The sequence below is a fragment of the Phocoena sinus genome, chromosome 15, assembly GCF_008692025.1.
Source record: "Phocoena sinus isolate mPhoSin1 chromosome 15, mPhoSin1.pri, whole genome shotgun sequence".
Classification (NCBI taxonomy): Eukaryota; Metazoa; Chordata; class Mammalia; order Artiodactyla; family Phocoenidae; genus Phocoena; species Phocoena sinus.
Window position 1 is genome coordinate 1,382,929 of NC_045777.1, and position 19,483 is coordinate 1,402,411.

Here is a 19,483-nt window from a genome sequence, read left to right on the forward strand (position 1 = left end):
CCCCACGCCCGCAGACTCTGGGCCCTGACAGGTCCTCAGGTCAAGGCCGCTTCCCCAGAACCGCAAGGCCCGTGGCTGCAGTGCATGAGCTCCTGGTCTCCCAGGGGCAGCGGGGACCGTCGCAGACTCCTGGTTCAGCCCCATGCCCGCTGCCGCCTTCCCGGGCTCACAGGCTGCCGGGGCCTCTGCGGCTCCCTGTGGGCTACCCCCCGTCCGTGGTGGACACTGTCATCATCTCCATCTTCAAGGCTGGGGTGGGCCGCACGGGAAGGGGTGGGAGTGGATCCTGACTGCGCAGCCCAACCCTCCCCTGAGATTGAGGCTCCCCGAGCCCCCCACTATGTGGCCAGAAGAAGACAGACATGCTTCTTCCCCTCAGGGCTGCAGCATCCTGGGGGAGCAGGGCCTGTCACCTCTGACCTGCGGACAGGGTGCCTGGTGGTGGGTGCCAGTGTTGCCTTGGAGGCATGGGGGGCTCGTCCTGGCAAGGCATCCAGGAGGGGCTCACCTGGGCATCTGAGCCAGGCTGTAGCACTAGGAACCTTATCAACAAAAGAGCAACGTTTATGGCGCACCAACTGCATACCTGACCCGTGTGAGTGCTGGCTCTGACCAGGTCTCCATCTGGGGGTTCAGGCTAGGAGGGACTGAGCCCTGAAGGGGGGTATGGATACCCAGAGGGGACAGGTGGTCTGATGGGACCAGCAGAGCTTCCCAATGTCACAGCCAGACGCCTCCCAGACTCTCTTAGAAACAAGCACACCCACTGTCTCACCCACTTCAGAGGGTCTCAGACCCTCCACCCCTACCTTGCAGCCCATCATGGGCCCCAGGCCAGGAGCCCCCAGGCCAGACATGAACACACAGAGGCAGGGGGAGAGTTTGAGAAGGAAGCTTGTGGGGGGCTGTACGAGGCAGGGGGGTGCAGCCTGGGACCCCACCCAGGGGAGGCCCACCCTCCAGGGCCTGACTCCCCACGTGCACAGAGGGGCTGCATCGTGGTGGGAAGGCTGAGGTGCCGCTCTCAGACAAACCTGGGTTCAAGTCCTTCAGCAGGTGATGTCCTGGGCTGGGCACCTCACCTCCCTGGCCTCAGTTTCCCCCCGAGAAGAGAGAGCAAAGGTGCTGCTACAGGAAAGCCCTTGGCCTCTGGCCCACACTCAAGGACAGCTGTTGTGATTCCAGCTGGACGGGGGGAATAGGGGGCCCCGGCTGCAAAGCAGGAAGTGCAAACAGGTCGGCCAGAGGGAGGGGACAGGACCCCCTCAGGGATGTCAGGTCCAGCTGCTCGCTTCCCCAGGACAGGGTGGGAGCAGTGGCCTCTCCGCAGCCCAGCGGCCGCGCCAGAACCCAGACAAGGCCCGAAAGAAATCAGGGCACACAGCAAATGAGGCCAGAGCCCAAGGCCGGTGTCCTGCCCCAAGGCCAGGCTGGGGCTGGGGCTGACCAGCAGGCACAGCGTGGGCAATGGATGGTCACACCCGGCCCCCGGCCCTAGAGAGCATTTCAGCTTTTTAAAAACCAACTTTATTCTTACAAAACTAAACATGCTCTTACCGTACCATCTAGCAATCATGCTCCTTCACGCTTACCCAAAGGATTTGAAAATGATGTCCACACCAAAACCTGCACGTGGATGTTTATAACTGCTTTATTCATAACTGCCACAACCTGGCTGCAATCAAGATGTCCTTCAGCAGGTGAACGGATAAGTAAACTGTGATACGCCCAGACAGCGGAGTATTGAGTAATATTCAACTGAATAACACTGGAAAGAAATGAGCTATCAAGCCACGGAAAGACGTAGAGGAAATGTAAATGCATTTTACTAAGTGAAAGGAGCCGATGTGAAAAGGCTACAGGCTGCGTGATTCCACTCTATGTGGTTCTGGAAAAGGCAGAACTGTGGAGGCAGTAAAAAGAGCAGGGGTTGCCAGGGGTGAATGGGGAGGGAGGGATGAACGGGTGAAGCACAGAGGACCTTTAGGACAGTGAAACTACTCCGTAGGATACCGTAAAGCCGGATACATGCCATTATACATTTGTCCAAACCCGTAGAATGTACGTCACCAAGAGTGAGCCCTGATGTAAACTGTGGACCCTGAGCGGTGATGAGGTGTCCGTGTAGGTTCACCGGTTGTAACAAATGCACCATCTGGTGGGGGCTGTGGATAATGGGGGAGGCTGTGTATGTGTGTGTGTAGGGGGCATACGGAAAATCACTGTGTCTCCTTCTCATTTTGCTGTGAACCTAAACCTACTCTAAAAAATAAAGTGTATTCATTCTAAAAAAACTTTATTGGGGTATCATTTGCATAAAACATAAAACACACTTTTTAAGTGCAAGTTGATGAGTTTTGCCAAACAGGCACTCCCTTGTGATAAGCTCCACCACAATAAGGTAGAGAACTAGCCGTCAGAACTGGGAAGTTTCTGCTGCCCTCTGTGCACTCCGACCCTGGACCCTGGCAGCCTCCCACCGCCCCTGGCTGTTCCCTCCTGGGCTCTTGTCAGCGGAGTCAGGCGGCGTCCCCCTGCTGAGCAGCGCCCTGCCCCGGCGGCGGGATGCCTGACATTCACCGCATCGCTGGTGTGTCAGAGGTGTTCTCCTCCCAAGCCACGGTGCGGATGGCCCGAGGATCGCTCATCCACGCGCCCGTTGAGGCACAGTTATGGACACGGCGCTGTGAGCACCTCAGGTCCCTGGGTTGTGGGGTAGCTGTGAGCTTGTCTTTAGGAGACCAGAGCTTTTGCTCAACTACTAACATGGTCCGGGCGGAGCCCCTGCCCCAGCCACTGACCAACACGGTGAGCACCTCCTGGGGGGGTCCCTGGCCCAGGCGCCATCATGAAGCCGATGGCTTCATTTTCATGAGGCCGTGGCTCAGGGAGTTTGGGTAACTGGCCCAAGGTGGCCCAGCTCTCAAGGGGCAGAGTCAGGATTCAAACCTGGCTGAGGTGGGGGCAGGGGAACAGGGCTCAGTTAGGCTGACCCTGGCTGGCCTGAGGGTTGGCCCTGCCCCTGCCTCTGCCCTCCCCATGGGGACACCCAGACACACACACACGCAAAGCGACGCAGCCCACACTCACGTCCACAGCCCCTACCTTGCCCGTGGTGTAGCAGCCACATGACAGGAGCACACCAAACACATGAACGCACAAGCCAAGGGGTAAGCACACACATGCACACGGGCCCCACGGGCGCAAACACCCCTCAGCATGCGGACACCTCTCCCGAGGGCCCAGCCAGGAGGCATCGGCAAAGCTCCAGGGCCCAGCTGGAGCCTGCGGGGTGCCCGGCTGACCGCTGCTCCCCTGAGAGCCCGGGGCCGGCCAGCAGTGACCGGCAGAGGACTCACCAGGGAGCAGGAAGTACCTCTGGGACCTCACCAGGGCACTGGCCTGGAGCCTGGGTCCTCCCCCACTGAGCCCTGAGCACTCCCTGGGGTTCCCTCGGGCACCCTTGGGGGAGGGCTTCTGCGCAGAGCTGGAGTTGGGGGGGAGGGGAGCACAGGCTGGGGGCTGGCGGAGGGAGCAGGGGAGTGGGGGAGGGCTGTGGGCGAGCCGGGGAGGGGCGGTCAGCGGCTGCAGCCTTCGGAGCACCGGCTCCTGCTGCGCTCACCGCCCCACAGGGCACCCCAGGCTGCCCTGAGACCCAGAGGTGCCCGCCCGCCTGGGCCACCTGCCTGCTCTCCTCTGGGGTGGGAGTGTGGAGCGGGCAGTGCCCAGCAGGGGCCTCCAACCCGGCAGGGCCACTGCCAACCCCACTCCTGGATGTCCATCTACAGAGCTCTGATAGGGACAGGCCTGCCGTCATTATCCCCAGTTTACAGACAAGGAAACTGAGGCCAGAAAGGTCAGCCTGCGGGAGCCAGGGGGAGAGGCAGGAGGCACCGCTGCCGCCCGCCTCTGCCCCAAGGTGACGACTGCTCCCTCCTGCCCACCCTGCCTGCCCCCGCTGCCCTGCCCCTCGCGTCCGTGTCCAGGCCCTGGATTCTCCTTGCTGCCCGGCCCACTCCGGCCAGAGGCACGGGCCAGGCGGTAATTATGGGGGAACAATCCCATCTCTATGAGGGTTCAGACCCAACCCGTTTTGCCACTTTCTGTGTGACGGCAGAACCCGTTGGGCGGCTTTGGGCAGTCTCTGCCTCTTTTCTGCTCCGGGCTGGGGGAATCGAAAACCTGTCAGGCGGGTTTGGCCAAAATTATGTCTTGTTCTCAAGCAAGTTCACAGCGCTGGCTTCTATCTCTCGGCAGGACATTCCGGATCGGAGCAGAGGTCCATGGAGGTTGATGCGGACGGGGGGCCCTGTGAGTACCTTCAGCAGTCGGGGGCAAGGGAAGGGGGTGCATGAGCTGGGGTCACTGTCGGGGTGCCTGCCACGAAGGCGGAGGCCCAGCCCCTGCTTGCCGGGCAGGAGGTGGGCCCGGCAGCGGAGCTGGCCTAGGGGACACAGCCACCTACTCCGGGGCACCTGGTCCAGGGGACCGAGTGGGGGCAGGGACCTCAGTGGGCTTCCTGGGCAGAGGGGCTGGGTGAGCCAAGGCAGGGCCTGGCACTGCCCGTCGCCGGGTGAGGGTCTGGGGGCACCAGCAAGGGGCCGGTGGCCTGCCACTTCATCCGGGACCTGCCCCACTGCCTAGACCCTCCCGGGTCAGAAAGGGTGCAGCCGAGGAGTGAGGGGTGGTGCGTGGTGCAGCCAGCCCCAGCTCAGAGCCGGGCACGGTGGGACACTGGCTGCCCTCAGCCTGCTGTCCCCTGGGGGCCTCGGGTCCGGCTCAGCTGCCCCAGCCAGGCCTCTGGGAGGCAGCCCACGAAGGCACCGCAGCCGTGGGGCCGGCCCATCCTTTTTTTTTTTAAATATTTATTTACTTACTTACTTGGCTGCACCAGGACTTAGCTGTGGCATGAGAACTCTTCGTTGCAGCACGTGGGATCTAGTTCCCCGACCAGGGGTCAGACTTGGGCGTCCCACACTGGGAGCGCAGAGTCTTAACCACTGGACCGCCAGGGAAGTCCCCCGGCCCATCCTCGAGGAGTCGGGTTGCAGGGCCCGCTGTTACCTGAGCCACCCAGCCTGCCTTGCGCCTCTGCGTGTGTGCGCACACGTGCAGGCAGCAGTGCTGTGTGTGCAGCGGGGGAGGCGGCTGAGGGCGGCGCCCACGTGCTTGGCGTTTCTCGGGTGCGCGCACGCGTGTTGGGATACTGTGTCTCTATGTGTGGGTGTGGGCGTCACACGCGTGTGCACGTGCGTCATGGGTCTACGCGTCTGGCAGCGTCAGAAACCATCCCGGCAGTGGCACCTCTGTGGACTCAACCTGCCATCTGAACTTGCCCAGGAGGTCGCCAGGGGGATGCACTGGCCATGTCCCTTGCAAGCTGGTGACTGTGGACAGGTGACATCGCTCCGAGCTGCCGATTCCTCGTGTGGAAAGTGGGGACTGCCGGGGCCACCCTCTGGGCAACGTGAGCCCAGTGACACTGCGTGACACCCCTGCCGGGCGCCGGGACGTGGGGCTGGCAGGCGGGCCCCTGACCACCTGCGGTCGATGGGCACTGGATGCCCACCACGTCGATGAGACCCGGCAGCCCGAGGTGGTGGTGCAGACTCCCTCCAGCCTCCAGGAGCTGGGCCAGGACACCCCACCGTCTGTTTTGTGGCCCAAGACACTGAGGCACAGCCGGGACGGTGACTTGGCTAAAGTTGCCAGGGAAGGGGCTTCGCCCATCACCACTGAGGCCACACAGAGACACCAGAGCCTCTTACCTGCTTCGAACCTCAGTGCCTGAATCTGTAGAATGGGACAGTCAGAGCCTTCTCAGAAGGCCGGGCGAGCTCCAATCACACGTGTGGGCCGAGCCTGGGCACACAGCAGGTGCTCCATAAATGCTCGTGCCAAGAACATTCAAAGGGCTTGGACGGTGTGCCTGGCCCTGCATGGTCCCCTGGTGACAGGCAGGCTGAGTGTCCCTGGGATCACTCCGCTTCTTCAGAGGAGCTCTGGGACGTTGCAGGGCCCCTGCAGTAGACGCCACACAGCGCGTAGGGCCCCGGCCCAGTGCTTGGCTGACTGGACGCTCCGGAAACCGAGGCCCCCGCTATCGTTACTGCTGTGTCATTGTCCTTGTGTTATGGGAAGGTGGGTGGACAGATGAGTGGCAGAGAAGGAGTATAACCGGGGGCCGGGTGCTTCTGCACCCGAGGGACCTGCTGGAGAAGAGGCTCCAACCAGGGAAGGCGGCCAGGCAGTGAGGAGTCTGGGGCCCTGGCGGACCCAGGAGCAAAGCGAGAGCCTCACCGCCGCGGGCCAGGGCCACAGCTGGCGCTTCGGTGGCCTCCTCTGTGCAGGGGGTCCAGCGGGCACCTCCCCCAGACACGGCCACCAAGATCCAATGGACCCTGTGAGTGTCTGCTCGGTGAGCGAGTGTGCGCCATCACTGCTGGACTCTGAGACCTCTGCCCTGAACTCAGGGTCAGGGGCCGTTCTTGTCCTCCTGCCAAGGGCGTTTGTGGCAATGGCACTTGAACTTGTCCAAGGGAGAAGGGGCTCCTGTAAGCTGCACCTCTGGACTCCTGGGGCCGCCTGTGGGGGAGGTCCTGGTGGGGGCACTGCACGCGGTGGACGCAGGGTCTCCACCCGCAGTTAACTGAGCACCTGCCAGGGCTGAGGACACGCCACCCGGACATGTGTCACCTGGACACACGTTACTTGGTGGAGCCTAACAGCAACCTGATATGGGGGTGGAATTACCCCCCAGATGAGGAAACTGAGGCTCAGAGAGGTAAAGCACTTGTCCCGGTCACGCAGAGGGTGAAGGCAGGACAGGGGCCTGTGGGCTTGGAGGTCCTCTGCCTTGTGTGAGTGGCAGGTGGGCAGGGTCACTGGCGCCGCTGACCCCCGGCCCTTCCTTCCCACCTGCTCCTTCCGGGGCTCCTCCCAGCCTGAGCATCCCCAGTAGGGGGGGCTGGGATCCCTGCAGGACCCTGGGGAGCAGCTCTCAGGCCTCTGCCCCCAGGCCCACCCCCACCCCAGCCAGCAACTCAGGCCACCCTCCCCTGTACGCAGGCCCCCCGGCCCAGAGGCCCCCCTCATCCTAGCACCACTGCAGCCCCACCCCAGGCCTGGGGGAGAGCCCTCCTGCCTGGAGTTCCCTGAACCCCCAGCGCCCCACCCAGCAGCTCCGCACACCTGGCAAACACAACGCAGCCACCGGGGAGGGCTGGGCCCCCAAGCCCTGGCAGGAGACCCTGTGCACTTCTACAGCGGGGATTCTTCCTACTCACAGCCACCACATCCACCTCGGGTGGGGGCCCGCCTCCCTCCTCCTCCTGCCGCTTCCTTGGACCCTCCCTGCACCGAGGGTGAGGCTGGGACAGGGGCTGCCCCAGGAGACTGTCTACTTCACAGGCCAAACGCCCTTCTGTCACCTGCCTGCCCAGGGAAGTCACACCACCCCCACGGCACTGTCACCAGGGCCTGGATGGCCCTGGTCCTCCCTGGGAAATGCGGGGCTCCCAGCAGGATGTATCCCTTCCAGCTGTGCCCCCAGCCGCTTGCGCATCCTGCCCAGGACCCATGTCCATGCTGCTTCCCTGCCCACCATGCAGGAGGGTGTCTCCCGCTGCCCATCAGAGACCCCGAGAGGGGCAACCGGGCGGGGCCCTGGGTGGCTTGTGATGGTTTGGATACAGAGAGGAGCCAGGGTGTGGGGGACAGAGGGCACCCTGGGCCGTTACCAACAGGGCCTCCACACCACACTGAACGGTGCTGGTCTCTCACTCAGACTTGGTGTCCACAGAGCCTCTCCCAGCCCCAGGGGCACTGCAGGCTCCCTGGGGCGTCTCCTTTACGAGCATTGGCCCAGCCCACATGCGGCAGCAGGCAGCAGGTTCCGGCTCTGATGCGGAAGAACCACCGGACAGACGGGTCTGGGTGGAATTTCAGGCGCAGTGGCTCGGCCCCTCCCTGGCCAACCTCCCCCAGCCCGCAGGGAGCCCGAGCCCACGGCGGGAGGGGGGTGGGGGTGGGCCTCACAGTCTTATCTCCCAGAAGCCCCACCGCAAAATAAAGAAGTGCAGAGCCGGCAGAGCAGGGCCACCTGGAGCGCGTACCTGGTCCAAGGCAGTGAGGGCACATCTTCAGCGCCAGAGTGAATTCAAGCCCCGACCCCCGCTTCCCACTGGGTGGCCAGGGAGCATGACTTGATCTCTCTGGGCCTCAGTTTCCCCATCTGGAAAGTGGGCTCCTCGCAATGTCATCAGGGTTAGATGGGTTCAGGAAGCGGGGCCGGGGTTATCAGGTACACCCCGCTCGAGCCCCGGTCTCCCCCAGCCTCTGCAGTTCAGCATCTTTTCCCCTAACCTGCCAGGACGTCCCTCTGGCTCCCGGCCTCGAGGAGGGGGACCCTCCCAAGCCTCCCTTGTTCCCAGAGCCCTCACCCACCCGACACAGAGCTGTCATGCGACGCCCCCACTCCCCTGGCGCCAGGCAGGTCTACAGTGAGTTTGGGGAGCCCCACCTTCGTGCCGCTCACCCCCCCCAGCACACCCCATTTGGCCCTTCCCGCCAGCTCCCGTGGCCAGCACAGGACGCGGGACTGTGCTCTGTCCTCTTGCTGGTCCCAGCCTCGAGGCTTCCCCGGTACTCTGACCTTGACCCGGGGTTCGAGGACCCAGTTGAAAGCCAGGCTCCACTGTCCAGTCTCCCCTCAGGCAGCTCACCCTGGCCCCTGGCTCCTCGTGGGATCACAGGGCCTGCTCACCTCAGTTACTGATCCCACCGCCCCAGGGTGCCCGCCACCCCAACTTCTGAGAGCCCAGAGCAGTTGTGATGGGCTGTGAGTGTGATGGGCTGTGAGTGATTCCCACAGCGGGCACCCCGACTCCGCGGTGGGGGAACCGTAATGGCACGGGACGTCACCGCTCCTGCCACCGCAGGACACTCGCCAGCAGGCATTTGAGGGTCTCCAGTTTGGGGGCAAACTTTGAAATGCAAGCGAGACCACGCCCCTCCTTCAGTGTGCCCTGGGGGGAATCAGGCATGGCCTCCCGCAGGGAGCTTTGAGCAGAGGTCCCCAGGGCTTGTGCAGAGACTGCCTCCTGGGGAGAGGCCTGGAAGCTGGGGTGGCCAATGCAGAGCCGGCAGTGCACCAGCAGTGGGGTGGTGGCTTGGGCCAGGCGGGCGCCATGAAAGAAAGAAAGGTGAGGTTCTGGGGCAGGTTCCGGGAGTCTACAGAAGGCAAACCGAGAACCGCTGCTGACAGATCAGGGTAGGGAGCCGGCAGATGAGTCGGGGGTGCCAGGACGCCAGACGCTCACTTTCAGGGTCCGCTGACCCCCAGGGCTCCTCAAGCTAAGTTCAAGGAGGGAACAGAGGGGCCGCTGATGGCGGGGGTCTTTGCTGGTGGCATCTGCGCTGATCTGGCTCTGTGAGCTGTGCGTCTGACTCCCAGCTCTGTGACAGATGGTGACACAGAGCTGGACAGTGGCGGCCAATGGTGGCCTCGGTACCTACCACCATAGGTCTGCCACAAGGACTGAGGGGCTCTCGCCTGGTGGAGGGTGGCGCCTGGCACCATGGTGAGGAAGCTGTCGCTGGGCTGAGCCCCGGCCTCACACCCAGCTCCAAGGAGCTGGACCCCATGGGACCCTGCAGGATACTCACCAGTGCCCCCTAGACAGGCACCGTGGCCACCGCCCGAAGGAAGAGCGCGCGGCTCAGAGGGGCCAGGGCTCACGGTGGTCACACTGTCCAGCTCCCAGCTTAGGCTCGTAACCCCACACTCTTAATTTTTAGCAAACACTTCATGGAGGTGAAACACAGGCAGGAAAAAGGGCCCAAGCCACAAGGGGCGGCTGGGCAGAGTTCCACCTATGCACAGTCACCAGCTCCTGCAGGGGAAACAACGAGCCGGCCCCCAAAGCCCCCGCCATGGCCCCACGGGGCCATCCATGCCACTGCGGGCACCTGGACCCCACCAAGTGGGCTCTCCCATCGGATGAACGCGCCCTGGCTGACCGATCCGCTGGCTGCGGGGAGGCATGGGCATCTCCGTTCTGGGGCCTCGTCAACACGCGTCACAGGCACCGTCGTGGCCCCAGCACCAAGCGGGAGCTGGCGTCTTCAGGCATCTGCTTTGCTGTGAGGACTGGATTAGGGAGTTGAGATTAAGCGAGAATGTCCCATCCCTCTATGTGCCCCTCAGGTATGGACATGGCCCAGTGGGTGGTCACAAGACAGGACCCCCACACGCCCTGGGACCGGCACCCACCTCCTCTCCAGGCTACTGCTGGACCCTACATCCCACAGGCCCTTCCTGAGCTAATGTGACCGTCTCCGCACTTTCTGCTCCATAGGCTGGAAATGGAGGGGCAGTAGAGCCCAAGGGGCCACCCCTACACCTGGAGCACAGAGGGGCCTGGGCCAGGGCCAGGGCCACAGGAAGCCATGGAGAGCTTCATGGAGTCGCTAAACCGGCTGAAGGACGTCCATGAGAATGAGATCACGGGTGAGCGTCTCGGGATGGACAAACCCTCACCCGGACAGCAGTCTAAGGGCCAAAGCCAGGCCGGGGGGCTCCTACACATCGCCTCCAAATCTCGCCAAACCTGGGGACCTTGCCTTCCAGGCCCAGAAGGGGAGTCCTGACCCAGAGCCCAGAGCTGCAAGCGGTCAGGAGCCCAGCCTCAGACCAGCCCCTCCGATCGCAGCCCTGGAGGGGTGGTCCCTGAATGGTCAGCTAGCATCAGAGCAAAAATCAAAAGCCAGCCTGGTCACAGACCCCGAGAAGCTCTGGCCAAGACCGGCCCCTTTCCCAAGGTGGGGACCTCAGTGTCCTCCAAAAGCGAGGTCACCTACTTCCCTACTAGCAATGGGATCTCAAGGCTCCAGAGGCCTGTCTAGAGCTTTCCAGGGCGCTGAGCTGAAATCCCTCTGCTCCCCTCCAGGACACCCAGGCTGAGGTCTGCCCAGTCCGATTTTCCCGCCGGCAACAGGGCTGCAGCCACACCACTCCCTTCACTCCAGTGCCCGGGCCACACCCTCCCGAGACCTTTGTGAGAGCGCTCACACCCTGAAGCCCGAGAGGGCCTGGGTCACCTCCCCCAGAGACCCAGAGGGGCAGGGACTGCTTGGGCTAGCCTAGGGCCCAAGCCAGACCACAGTGAGGTGGGGAAGAGGGGGTCTGCTGGGGTCTCCCCCAAGGGCCCATTTTATTTCAACTCTGGCAGCACCCAAAAAACATTCCTCCTGGGACTTGGCCAGGTAGCTGGTCACTCCCAGCATCAGGGTCCCTCCCCATCTCCAGACAGACACCAGAGCCAGAGACCCCAGGGAGGGGAGAGGCTGGGCCCGGACCGGGACCCAGGCAGCCAGGAGAGGGGGCGGAAGCTGTCAGCAGGTGCAGACTGGGAGCCCGCCCAGGGGGCGACCTCAGGGAGTCAGTGAGGGGACCCAGGCGGCAGGCGTCTGGAGAGGGCCCTGCCAGACAACCGGGGACAGGAAACGCCCCAGCTCTGCTGCAGGGGTGGCAGCACGGCCGGGCCTGACCCTCTGCTCCTTTCCTCGCTCCTCCAGGCCTGCAGAACAAGCTTCTGGAACTGAACTCAGAGAGGTGCCGGTGAGTGAGGACAGGCCCTGGGCCAGCAGATGGGAAGGGGAGCGGCTCCCCAGCAGCCCCAGGGCCCTGGAACTACCACCAGCTGTGATGCAGAAGCAGACACTGAGGCTCGGCTTGGGGGCTGGGGGAGTCTCTGGTCCAAGTGAACAGGGACCCTCCAGGGGGCTGGGCAAGCCGCGTCCATGCAGGGCGCCTCCAGGACCAATCATTGTCAACAGGAGGACTCGTCGTGAGTCTAGGAGACCCGCGGGCCGGCTCCCCAGGTCCCCATTGCACAGATGAGGCTGCAGGTGGCACCATGGATGAGACAGGGTCCCCAGGGAGGCCGCGAACGCTCTCGCTTGGGCGTGCTGGCATTGCCCTTGCGAGGCCCCACTTCTCAAGGCAGTCCCAGGCCAGGGAGAGGCTGGCGGGGCAGCGCGGGGCCCCAGCAGAGCAACATGCGCACCGCGGCCCGTCCCCCCCCTCCCCCCGCAGGGACGCCCGGAGGGCGGAGGAGCTCTGTGCCAAGAACCGTCAGCTCCGGGAGCAGCAGAGGGCGCTGAAGGAGAACCTGCGGGCGCTGGAGAACAGGTGGGGCACCTAGCACCACGCTCACGATGGGGGCAGGGCGCACAGGGAAGCTGAGGAGGGCTCTGCGGAGAACGAGTTTGGGAAGCTCCGGCATAAACTAAACCACCGCAGGACGTCTCAGAGCCTTAAGTAAATTGCATTTTCAAGGTTCCTTCCCAAACTCAACGGCACATGGAGCGCTTAGCCCCCGGGGTAGGGGTGAGGCGGGGCTTCCACGGAACACACTTTGGGAAAGGCAGGGCTCGTCCAGGGAGGGGGGCGGTGCGGGTCCCAGGCTCCCTGCTCAGAGCGGCCTCTCGCCTCCTCACCCCCGCAGGCTGCGGGCCGGCCTGTGCGACCGCTGCATGGTCACCCAGGAGCTGGCCAGGAAGAAGCAGCAGGAGTTCGAGAGCTCCCTGCTCCACAGCCTGCAGCATGTCTTCCTACTCTGTGAGCCCGGTCCCGGAGTCCCTCCCGTGGGGGCCGGCGATCCCCCAGGGCCCGCCCAGCCCGATGAGGGGTCTCGGGGAAAGGGGAAGAGGCGATCTGGCCCACGCCATAGGTGGGGCGGGATACCCACACCCCAACTCACAGACAAATGGTGCAAAGCCCCCCGCTGGCGCCCACATGCCCCCCACTGGTCAGTTACCCAGGCAGGGGGCGTCCCTGCCCTCTCGGGGCCTCAGCTCCCACCTTCCCATGATGAGAAGGGTCCTGCAGAGCCATGAGGTCTCATAGGGTCTGCCGATGAGGACACGCCCCTTCCTCTCGGCGCGAGGGTGGGGTGGGGGTGTCCCTGGGGGCTGGGGCCAGCACAGGAGGGGCTCCTGGGGGCTGTGGGGCCCCACCCCGCCCTGCTTCCCCTCCCCCAGTCCCTCCTAATCGTCGCCTTCTGCAGCGGCCGAGCTGACCCGGCTGCAGGAGGAAAACGACGCCTTGAAGGAGGAGGTGAAGCAGCTCCGGGGCCCAGGGTGAGTGGGGGGAGGCACCAGGGTCCAGCAACCCTCACCCCGCACACCTCAGCCACAGCAGGCGCCCAGCACGTCCTCGGGCCCCAGGCACGCGGCGCAGAGGGGAGGGGCTCCCGCAGGCCAGCTCCCCAGAGCAGATGCGACCTCCCCTGGTCTGCAAGCATAGGTCCTAGAAGCGGAGCTGGGCCCCAGCACCCACGGCAGCTCTGATGCCTGGGCTCCACGGGGACATCGGTGTGAGCCGACGATGGCGGTCTTTCCTGGTCACCTGGGTCCCCAGGAGGGCGTCCTGGCCTTTCTGATCGCCTCTGGGACACTGCCCTCCCTTACCCACCCTGTTCTTGCCTCCCCTCTCGAGACAGGGCCAAGCCCCAGTTCAGGGAGGGTGCCCCAGGACCCCTGTCACCCCTGCTGTTCCCCTCCCTGGGCACCCGGAAGGCCGTCACTGAGAAGCCACTGGAAGGCCATGAGGAGGTGGAGGACGGCCACGCAGGTGCGGGTCCATGGGGAGGAGGGGCTGCTGGGGGGCAGGGGAGGCCAGGAGACTGGAGCCCCAGGACCGGGGAGCCCTCTGCGCTGAGCTGGCCCCTCTGAGCACCTCGCAACCATCCCACCCTCTGCTTCTCCTCCCACAGAAAGGCCGGTGGGGTACGGGACGTCTCCAGTAGCCAAAATCTCCCCAGGTGCCAACCTGCCTGAGCCCCGGGCCCCGGACATGGTGAGGGAGAGGGACTCAGAGCCCACTCCTTCCTCTCCCCGGGCAGCCCGAGGCAGGAGGCTGGCAGCCGCCAGCCGCCAGCCCTGCTATGTGCCACGCACATGGCCCGTGCCAAGCAGGGACCCCTGAGCTCCTTGTGACATGGGTGGAGGCAAGGCTCAGAGCGGGTGGGTGACCTGCCCAGGGTCGCACAGAGAAAAGGGCAGAGGGCAGCAGCCAACCACCCCCAGGCTGACCCATCTACCCCGTGCAGAGCCCCCAGCACATCTCCAACCAGCTACACGGGACCATCGCCGTGGTGCGGCCAGGGTCCCGGGCCTGCTCCGCCAACCGGGGCTCCGTCAACGGGACGTCCCCACTGCCGCCCCCCAGGAGCAGCCCCCCAAGCCCGTCTGGAGAGCACAGCCTCCCTCTGGACAGGTGAGGCCCAGCCCACCGCCGCCACCGGGAGCAGCCTCAGTCGGGTACCCAGTCTCCTACTCTGGTCCCACCTTTGGGGAAGGGGCCAGTAGCCCAGGGGAGTCCCTCCCATTATCCCTCTAGGAACCCCACCCTTCCCTGGCTTGGCCTTCCCAGCTACCCTGCCCATAGCAAAGTTCCCACGTGGCCATCTCCTGAATGGCCAGGGTGGGACAGGGGGACATGGGGGTTGGAGATGGGGACCGAGAGCTCCCGCAGAAGAGCCCACGCAAAGGCTCTCACCATGGTCTGAGACCACTCTCAGCGTCTGAGAGGAGACTGGGGGCGGGGCTGCAGCGGGCCCACGGGTGGGCTGGGTGCTCCAGGGGACCGGGCAGGCAGCCGATGCCCAGAAGAGGGAGAGGCCTTGGTGGCCAGGTCCCTCCTCAGAGCCCCCAGGCCCCAGGTCAACTCTGCCCAGGGGGCCCGGGCGTTCCCCTCCTAGCTACCCACCGTGTGACCGGGGCACTCACCTCGCCTCCCCGGGCCCCCGGTCCTCCCTGTGAAACGGGGGTGACCGTGGGCCATGGTCAGCAGGCTCCTCCTCGCCCACAGCTTCCTGCAGGCCTCTCTGCCCTCTGCCAAGCCCTGTGAGTCCCCAGAGAGCTCCCTCCAGGCTGACCGCCTCTGCCACCTGAACCGCCACCTGGCCCTGCCCCGTGGGAGCCCTCACAGCGGCCCCCAGGCCCCCGCCACAGCCCCCAGAGGCCCCCAGCCCCCGGGCCTCAAGGCCGGGGAGGCAGAGGCCTGGGAGGAGCCCGTGGGTCTGCTAGGCCTGCCAGGCGCCCTGGCGGGCGTGCGGGACCCGCGGCTGGAGGGAGCGCTGCACCTGTTCCTGGCCCAGCAGCTGTGGGCGCGGGGGCGGGCGGGCGGTGCCGGGCTGAGGGGCCCACCAGTGCCGGGGAAGGCGCCACCCTCCCCGCCAGCCGGCCCCCACTCCGAGGGTCCCGGGGGCGGGGCGGCCTCGGCAGCCCTGCCCAGAGGGCAGCACCCACAGCCCGCAGGCCCAGGCAGTCCCGGGGCAAAGGAGGCCTCGGCCACACAGGACTATGTCCCAGACAAGCCCCTGGACCTCTCGGAGTGGGGCCGGGGCCGGGACGGCGCCCCCAAGCCTGCCGGCCAGCCAGGATCACTCAGCCCCCCAGGTGCCCACACGCCCAGCCCCAAGCCACCCCAGGGAGTGGAGCCCTCTGCACAGTCTGGGGTCCAGGGGCTCGGCGACTGCACCAAGGGGGCCGAAGAGGCAGAGGTGGAAGAGCCTCCACCTTCCACGGTAAAGGGACCAAGCCCTGTTCCTGGCCTCCACGCGCCCCGCCCAGAGCACCCAGCGGCCCTGGGCTGCTCTCCTCCCTCTGTTCCACCAGCTGGTTCCCAGGGGGAGAGCCTGGCCGCCTGAGTCACACCACATGGGAGACGGCTGACCCTCCAGCCCCAGCCAGGGTCCCGCAGGCTGCGCCCAGAGCCGGGCGAGGGCAGGGAAGTTGCCTCATGTGAACTCAAGTCACTTACTTGCTTCCCCCCAGGAACCCTCACATTCTCTCCCAGGCCCCAGCCTGCCCCTTCCAAGTGGGCCAGGACATGAGGACAGAGGGGGGCCAGAACTGCCTCCCTGCCCGCAAAGGCCTGATGGAGATGGCCACCCGGGTGAGGGTGAGTACTGGTGTCTCGAGAACGCAGGAAGTGGTGCCGCAGTGGGGCGGGAGGTGCGGTGGTCAGCATCAGCTGGGGGCCCCGATCCCAGGACCTGGCTCGGCACCCGGGGCCTGACCAACCAAACCCTGGGTCTCGGACTTGCTTCCCCCCACCTACAGGCCCAGAAAGCAGTTGGGGGCTCAGGGAGGGCATGTTTCTGACCACAGGCAATGAAAGGAGAGCATCTTAACAATTAGGGCTTCCGGGCAGGTAGGGAGTTCACCGTCACCCAGCAACCAAGCCAGGGGACACTCCAGCTGGTGAGGTCATTGTACGGGTGCTGGAGACACTGGGCCTGGATTCAACCCCAAGGCAGGTTCCTCGGTCCCTCTGTGCCTCAGTTTCCTCATCTGAAGTGTTGTTGCCACTGGTCCTAGTACGGCAGGTTAGAGGCCTGTGCTTCCGCTAGACTCCCAGGCCACCAGCCCGGCCTGACCCACACCCTGCGTCCTGCAGAGCTCGGCAAAGCCCAAGGACAGCGGCCGGAGTCAGATGAGCTAGACAAGCCAGACACCTCGGACAGCGAGGTGGGTGCCCGGCCACACAGCGGGGTGGGGTGGGGGCACCAGGGCTGCCCCAGGCTTCGGGGAGGGTCCTCAGCACGACCACACCCCCACCCCATCAGGTGGGCCTGAGCACCGAGGCGGGGGCCACGCAGCGCTTGCCAGCCGAGGGACCCAGGGGTTTCTGCGCCACGGAGCATGGGCGGGGCCCACAGAAGAGGAAGCGGGCCTCAGACCAGTGGAGCAAAGGTGGGCGGCCAGGGCTGGGCAGGGCGGCCACAGCACTGATGCCCCCACCCCACCTTTCTGGCTACTTGGAGCCCAGCAGCCAGCCCTGGAGCCTCTCCCGGAGCAGCCCTGTGACAGAGACCCGGGTCAGGCCTGCGTGAACCCTGACTGCACTTCTCCTCGCGGGCTGGCCCTTTCACCCCCAGCCTGCTTCCCTCTGGAAAGGGGGCGATACCAGGGCTATCGTGAGATTCCAGGGACACAGCTGAGGACGGTCGTATCGTCTTCATTGTCACAGGGGAGGAGGGGCATCCTGGGCCATGAGCAGCCCCCAGGCCTGGTGGTCCTGAACCCCTCCCCCTGTCCCAGTCCCACGGGATGGGGTGGGCACTCCCGGACCCTCTTGTGTGTTTGTTCCCTCTGGGGGTTCGGGGGCCGCTCACGTGCTCGCCAAGGGTGGTACCTGTGGGCTTCCCCCACCCCCCGCTCCAGCCTCGGGTATCAGGACATCCTCCCACTTCCTGCTCCGGCCACAGTGGCAGCTCAGGCCAGGCCTCCGGGCGCCCACGAGAGCCTTAGAACGCCTGAGCTAGCTGATACTGCATGCCGCCTGGTGTTTGTCCAAGCAGGCCTGCGTCGCAGGCTGGGCTGTGGCCGCCACAATGCGCCATTGTTGCCGGGAAGGTGACCGCAGCCTGTGTTTGCCGGGTGAGCGGTGGAGGAGGCCAGCACGCCTGTGTGATCTCGTGGCACATCCCACTGGGCATTTTTGGAAGCTGTCCTGGTGGGCACGGTCCGAAGGGGTGCACCGTGTCCACCCCCACCCTCCACACTGAGTCAAGCCCACTCCCACCCTCACCCACCCACCCGGGCCAGGGCAGGGCCTCCCCAGCAGGCACTCACGCCCCCCAACACCCACAGGGCTGATCAGTGAGGACAGGACCCTTGCCCAGCTTGTGCCACATGGCTCAGCGCCAGGGGCAGCGCCCTTGTATCTTGTGTGCATGGAGCAGTTCAAGACAGCGTCCAGTCGTTACTGCCTTTGGGCCTCATGACCCAGCCCAGTGATGAATCATCACTGTTTCACAGATGGGGAAACTGAGGCTCAGAGATGGGGTAACTTGCCCAGGGTTACGGAGCTGGTACATGGGGTCAGGATTCCAACCTGATCTGTCTGACCTAGAACCTAGAGTTGGTTCTGCATCAGAGACGGGCCTGAAGCCCAGCATCTCGGCAGGTCCCACCTGTAAGGGTCTCAAGGACCAGATGCCCGTTCCCTGTGGCCGCAGAGGCAGGCCCATGGAAGCACCTAGCCCATGTCTTGGGGATTCTGAGAGAATTTCCCCGTGAGCTCGGCTTATCCAGAATGTCCCAGACCCTCTGCAAGGTGGCAAGGGAGGCATTGGGGCCAGGCTGATTCTAGGATCACACCTGGGGAGAGGGTCTGTGCTTCCACCAAATTCCCAAGGCTCACCCTCCAATCGGGCCACCCTGCCCTGGTGTCCGTTGCTGTTGCAAACAAGTGTGGGCTCTTGAGTTCCCAGAAACTGCCCACGAGGCCCTGGGTGAGAGCCCAGTGTTGCTGCAAAAGAGGACACACAAGGCCACTATCTCGGTCCACTTCCCACAGCCTCGAAGAAGCCGTCCTGAGGAATAAGGAACCTAGGGGAGCCAGGAGCCCGAGGGACCCCAAGGACGGCAGCCACTCACCCAGCACCAGCAGCTGGGAAGAGAGCCAGGGGCACCCCAGCCTGCCCAGCCGTGCTCCCCACCCGACTGCCCGCGGCCAGGACAGCCCACGCCGCCAGCCAGCAGACGGCCCCGGCAGCAGCGTAGCGGACTGGGCCCTGGCCCACATCCAAAGGGGTTGGGAAGGCCAAGAAGGCTGGTCTTCTGAACCCCTCCATCTCAGAAATGGTCTTGCACGCCACCCTCAGCCCAGCATCTGCTCCCTTGCAGGGAGTAGGGGCCTGGGAGGCCAGGGCGGCTCAAGCTCCAGCCCCGCCCCGCCCCCACCCCTGCTGTGCACAAGCAGCCCTTCCTGGACAGTGCCCCCTCCTCCCACCAACTCCACTAGCATCCTGGACCCAAGGGGCTGCGAGCCTGGCCGCCCATTCCTGACGGGGCATGGAGCTCTGAGCAGTGGTCTCGGGCGCCCCCTCGTGGAGTCCCACAAACGGGTGCTGGGCAGTGAAGGCGCAGGAAGGCTGACGGCAGCACCCGGAAGCGGGGGTGGGGGATGGAGGGGGCGCCGGTCCCAGGGCACCCGGAGAATAAAGTGTAATGAAGGATGGCGTGTGCAGCTGGCAGGGTCGGGGGTCATCTGGGCTTCCACCTGCCTGGGCAGGTGACGCAAGAGGCTCTTGAATGTGCCCAGGGATGGGAAGTCACTCCCTTTCTGAAGGGCAGGATCAAAACCAGCCCCATCTGCAGAGCATTACAGGGACCAGGGCAGCCTCTGGGGAGGGCTGTGGGAACACAACAGGGGATGTCCGCCAGGCCCCACACAGAGCCCCTCCACACTCTGGGTCCCTGGTCCACTGGCCTGTGAGCCATCTGCACCGCCACAGGGCACACAGGGCAGCTCACCCAGGCTTCCACCCGACACAGAACCTGGAAGAAGACCACGCCCACTCCCCCCGCCCCCACCGTGTCCCTGCGGCACCACCGAAATTTAACGTAATGCCAATTGGCCCAGGAGAAAAGTCTACAGGGCCCAGCTCCATTATCGGGCAGCAGA

At 64.8% G+C, this 19,483-nt stretch overlaps 1 protein-coding gene across 1 annotated transcript; it reads left to right on the forward strand.

Moving 5' to 3' along the window:
• The first annotated feature begins 4,227 nt into the window (after window positions 1-4,227).
• Window positions 4,228-18,982, forward strand: RBBP8NL (RBBP8 N-terminal like). Its single transcript, XM_032606044.1, has 14 exons — window positions 4,228-4,311; window positions 10,359-10,510; window positions 11,578-11,620; window positions 12,098-12,193; window positions 12,510-12,622; window positions 13,071-13,143; window positions 13,506-13,636; window positions 13,779-13,861; window positions 14,115-14,281; window positions 14,876-15,593; window positions 15,844-15,970; window positions 16,469-16,539; window positions 16,638-16,764; window positions 18,374-18,982. Exons 2-14 carry the CDS (start codon window positions 10,450-10,452, stop codon window positions 18,391-18,393), a joined length of 1,830 nt encoding a protein of 609 aa, XP_032461935.1. The 5' UTR covers window positions 4,228-4,311; window positions 10,359-10,449; the 3' UTR covers window positions 18,394-18,982.
• The last annotated feature ends 501 nt before the right edge of the window (window positions 18,983-19,483 follow it).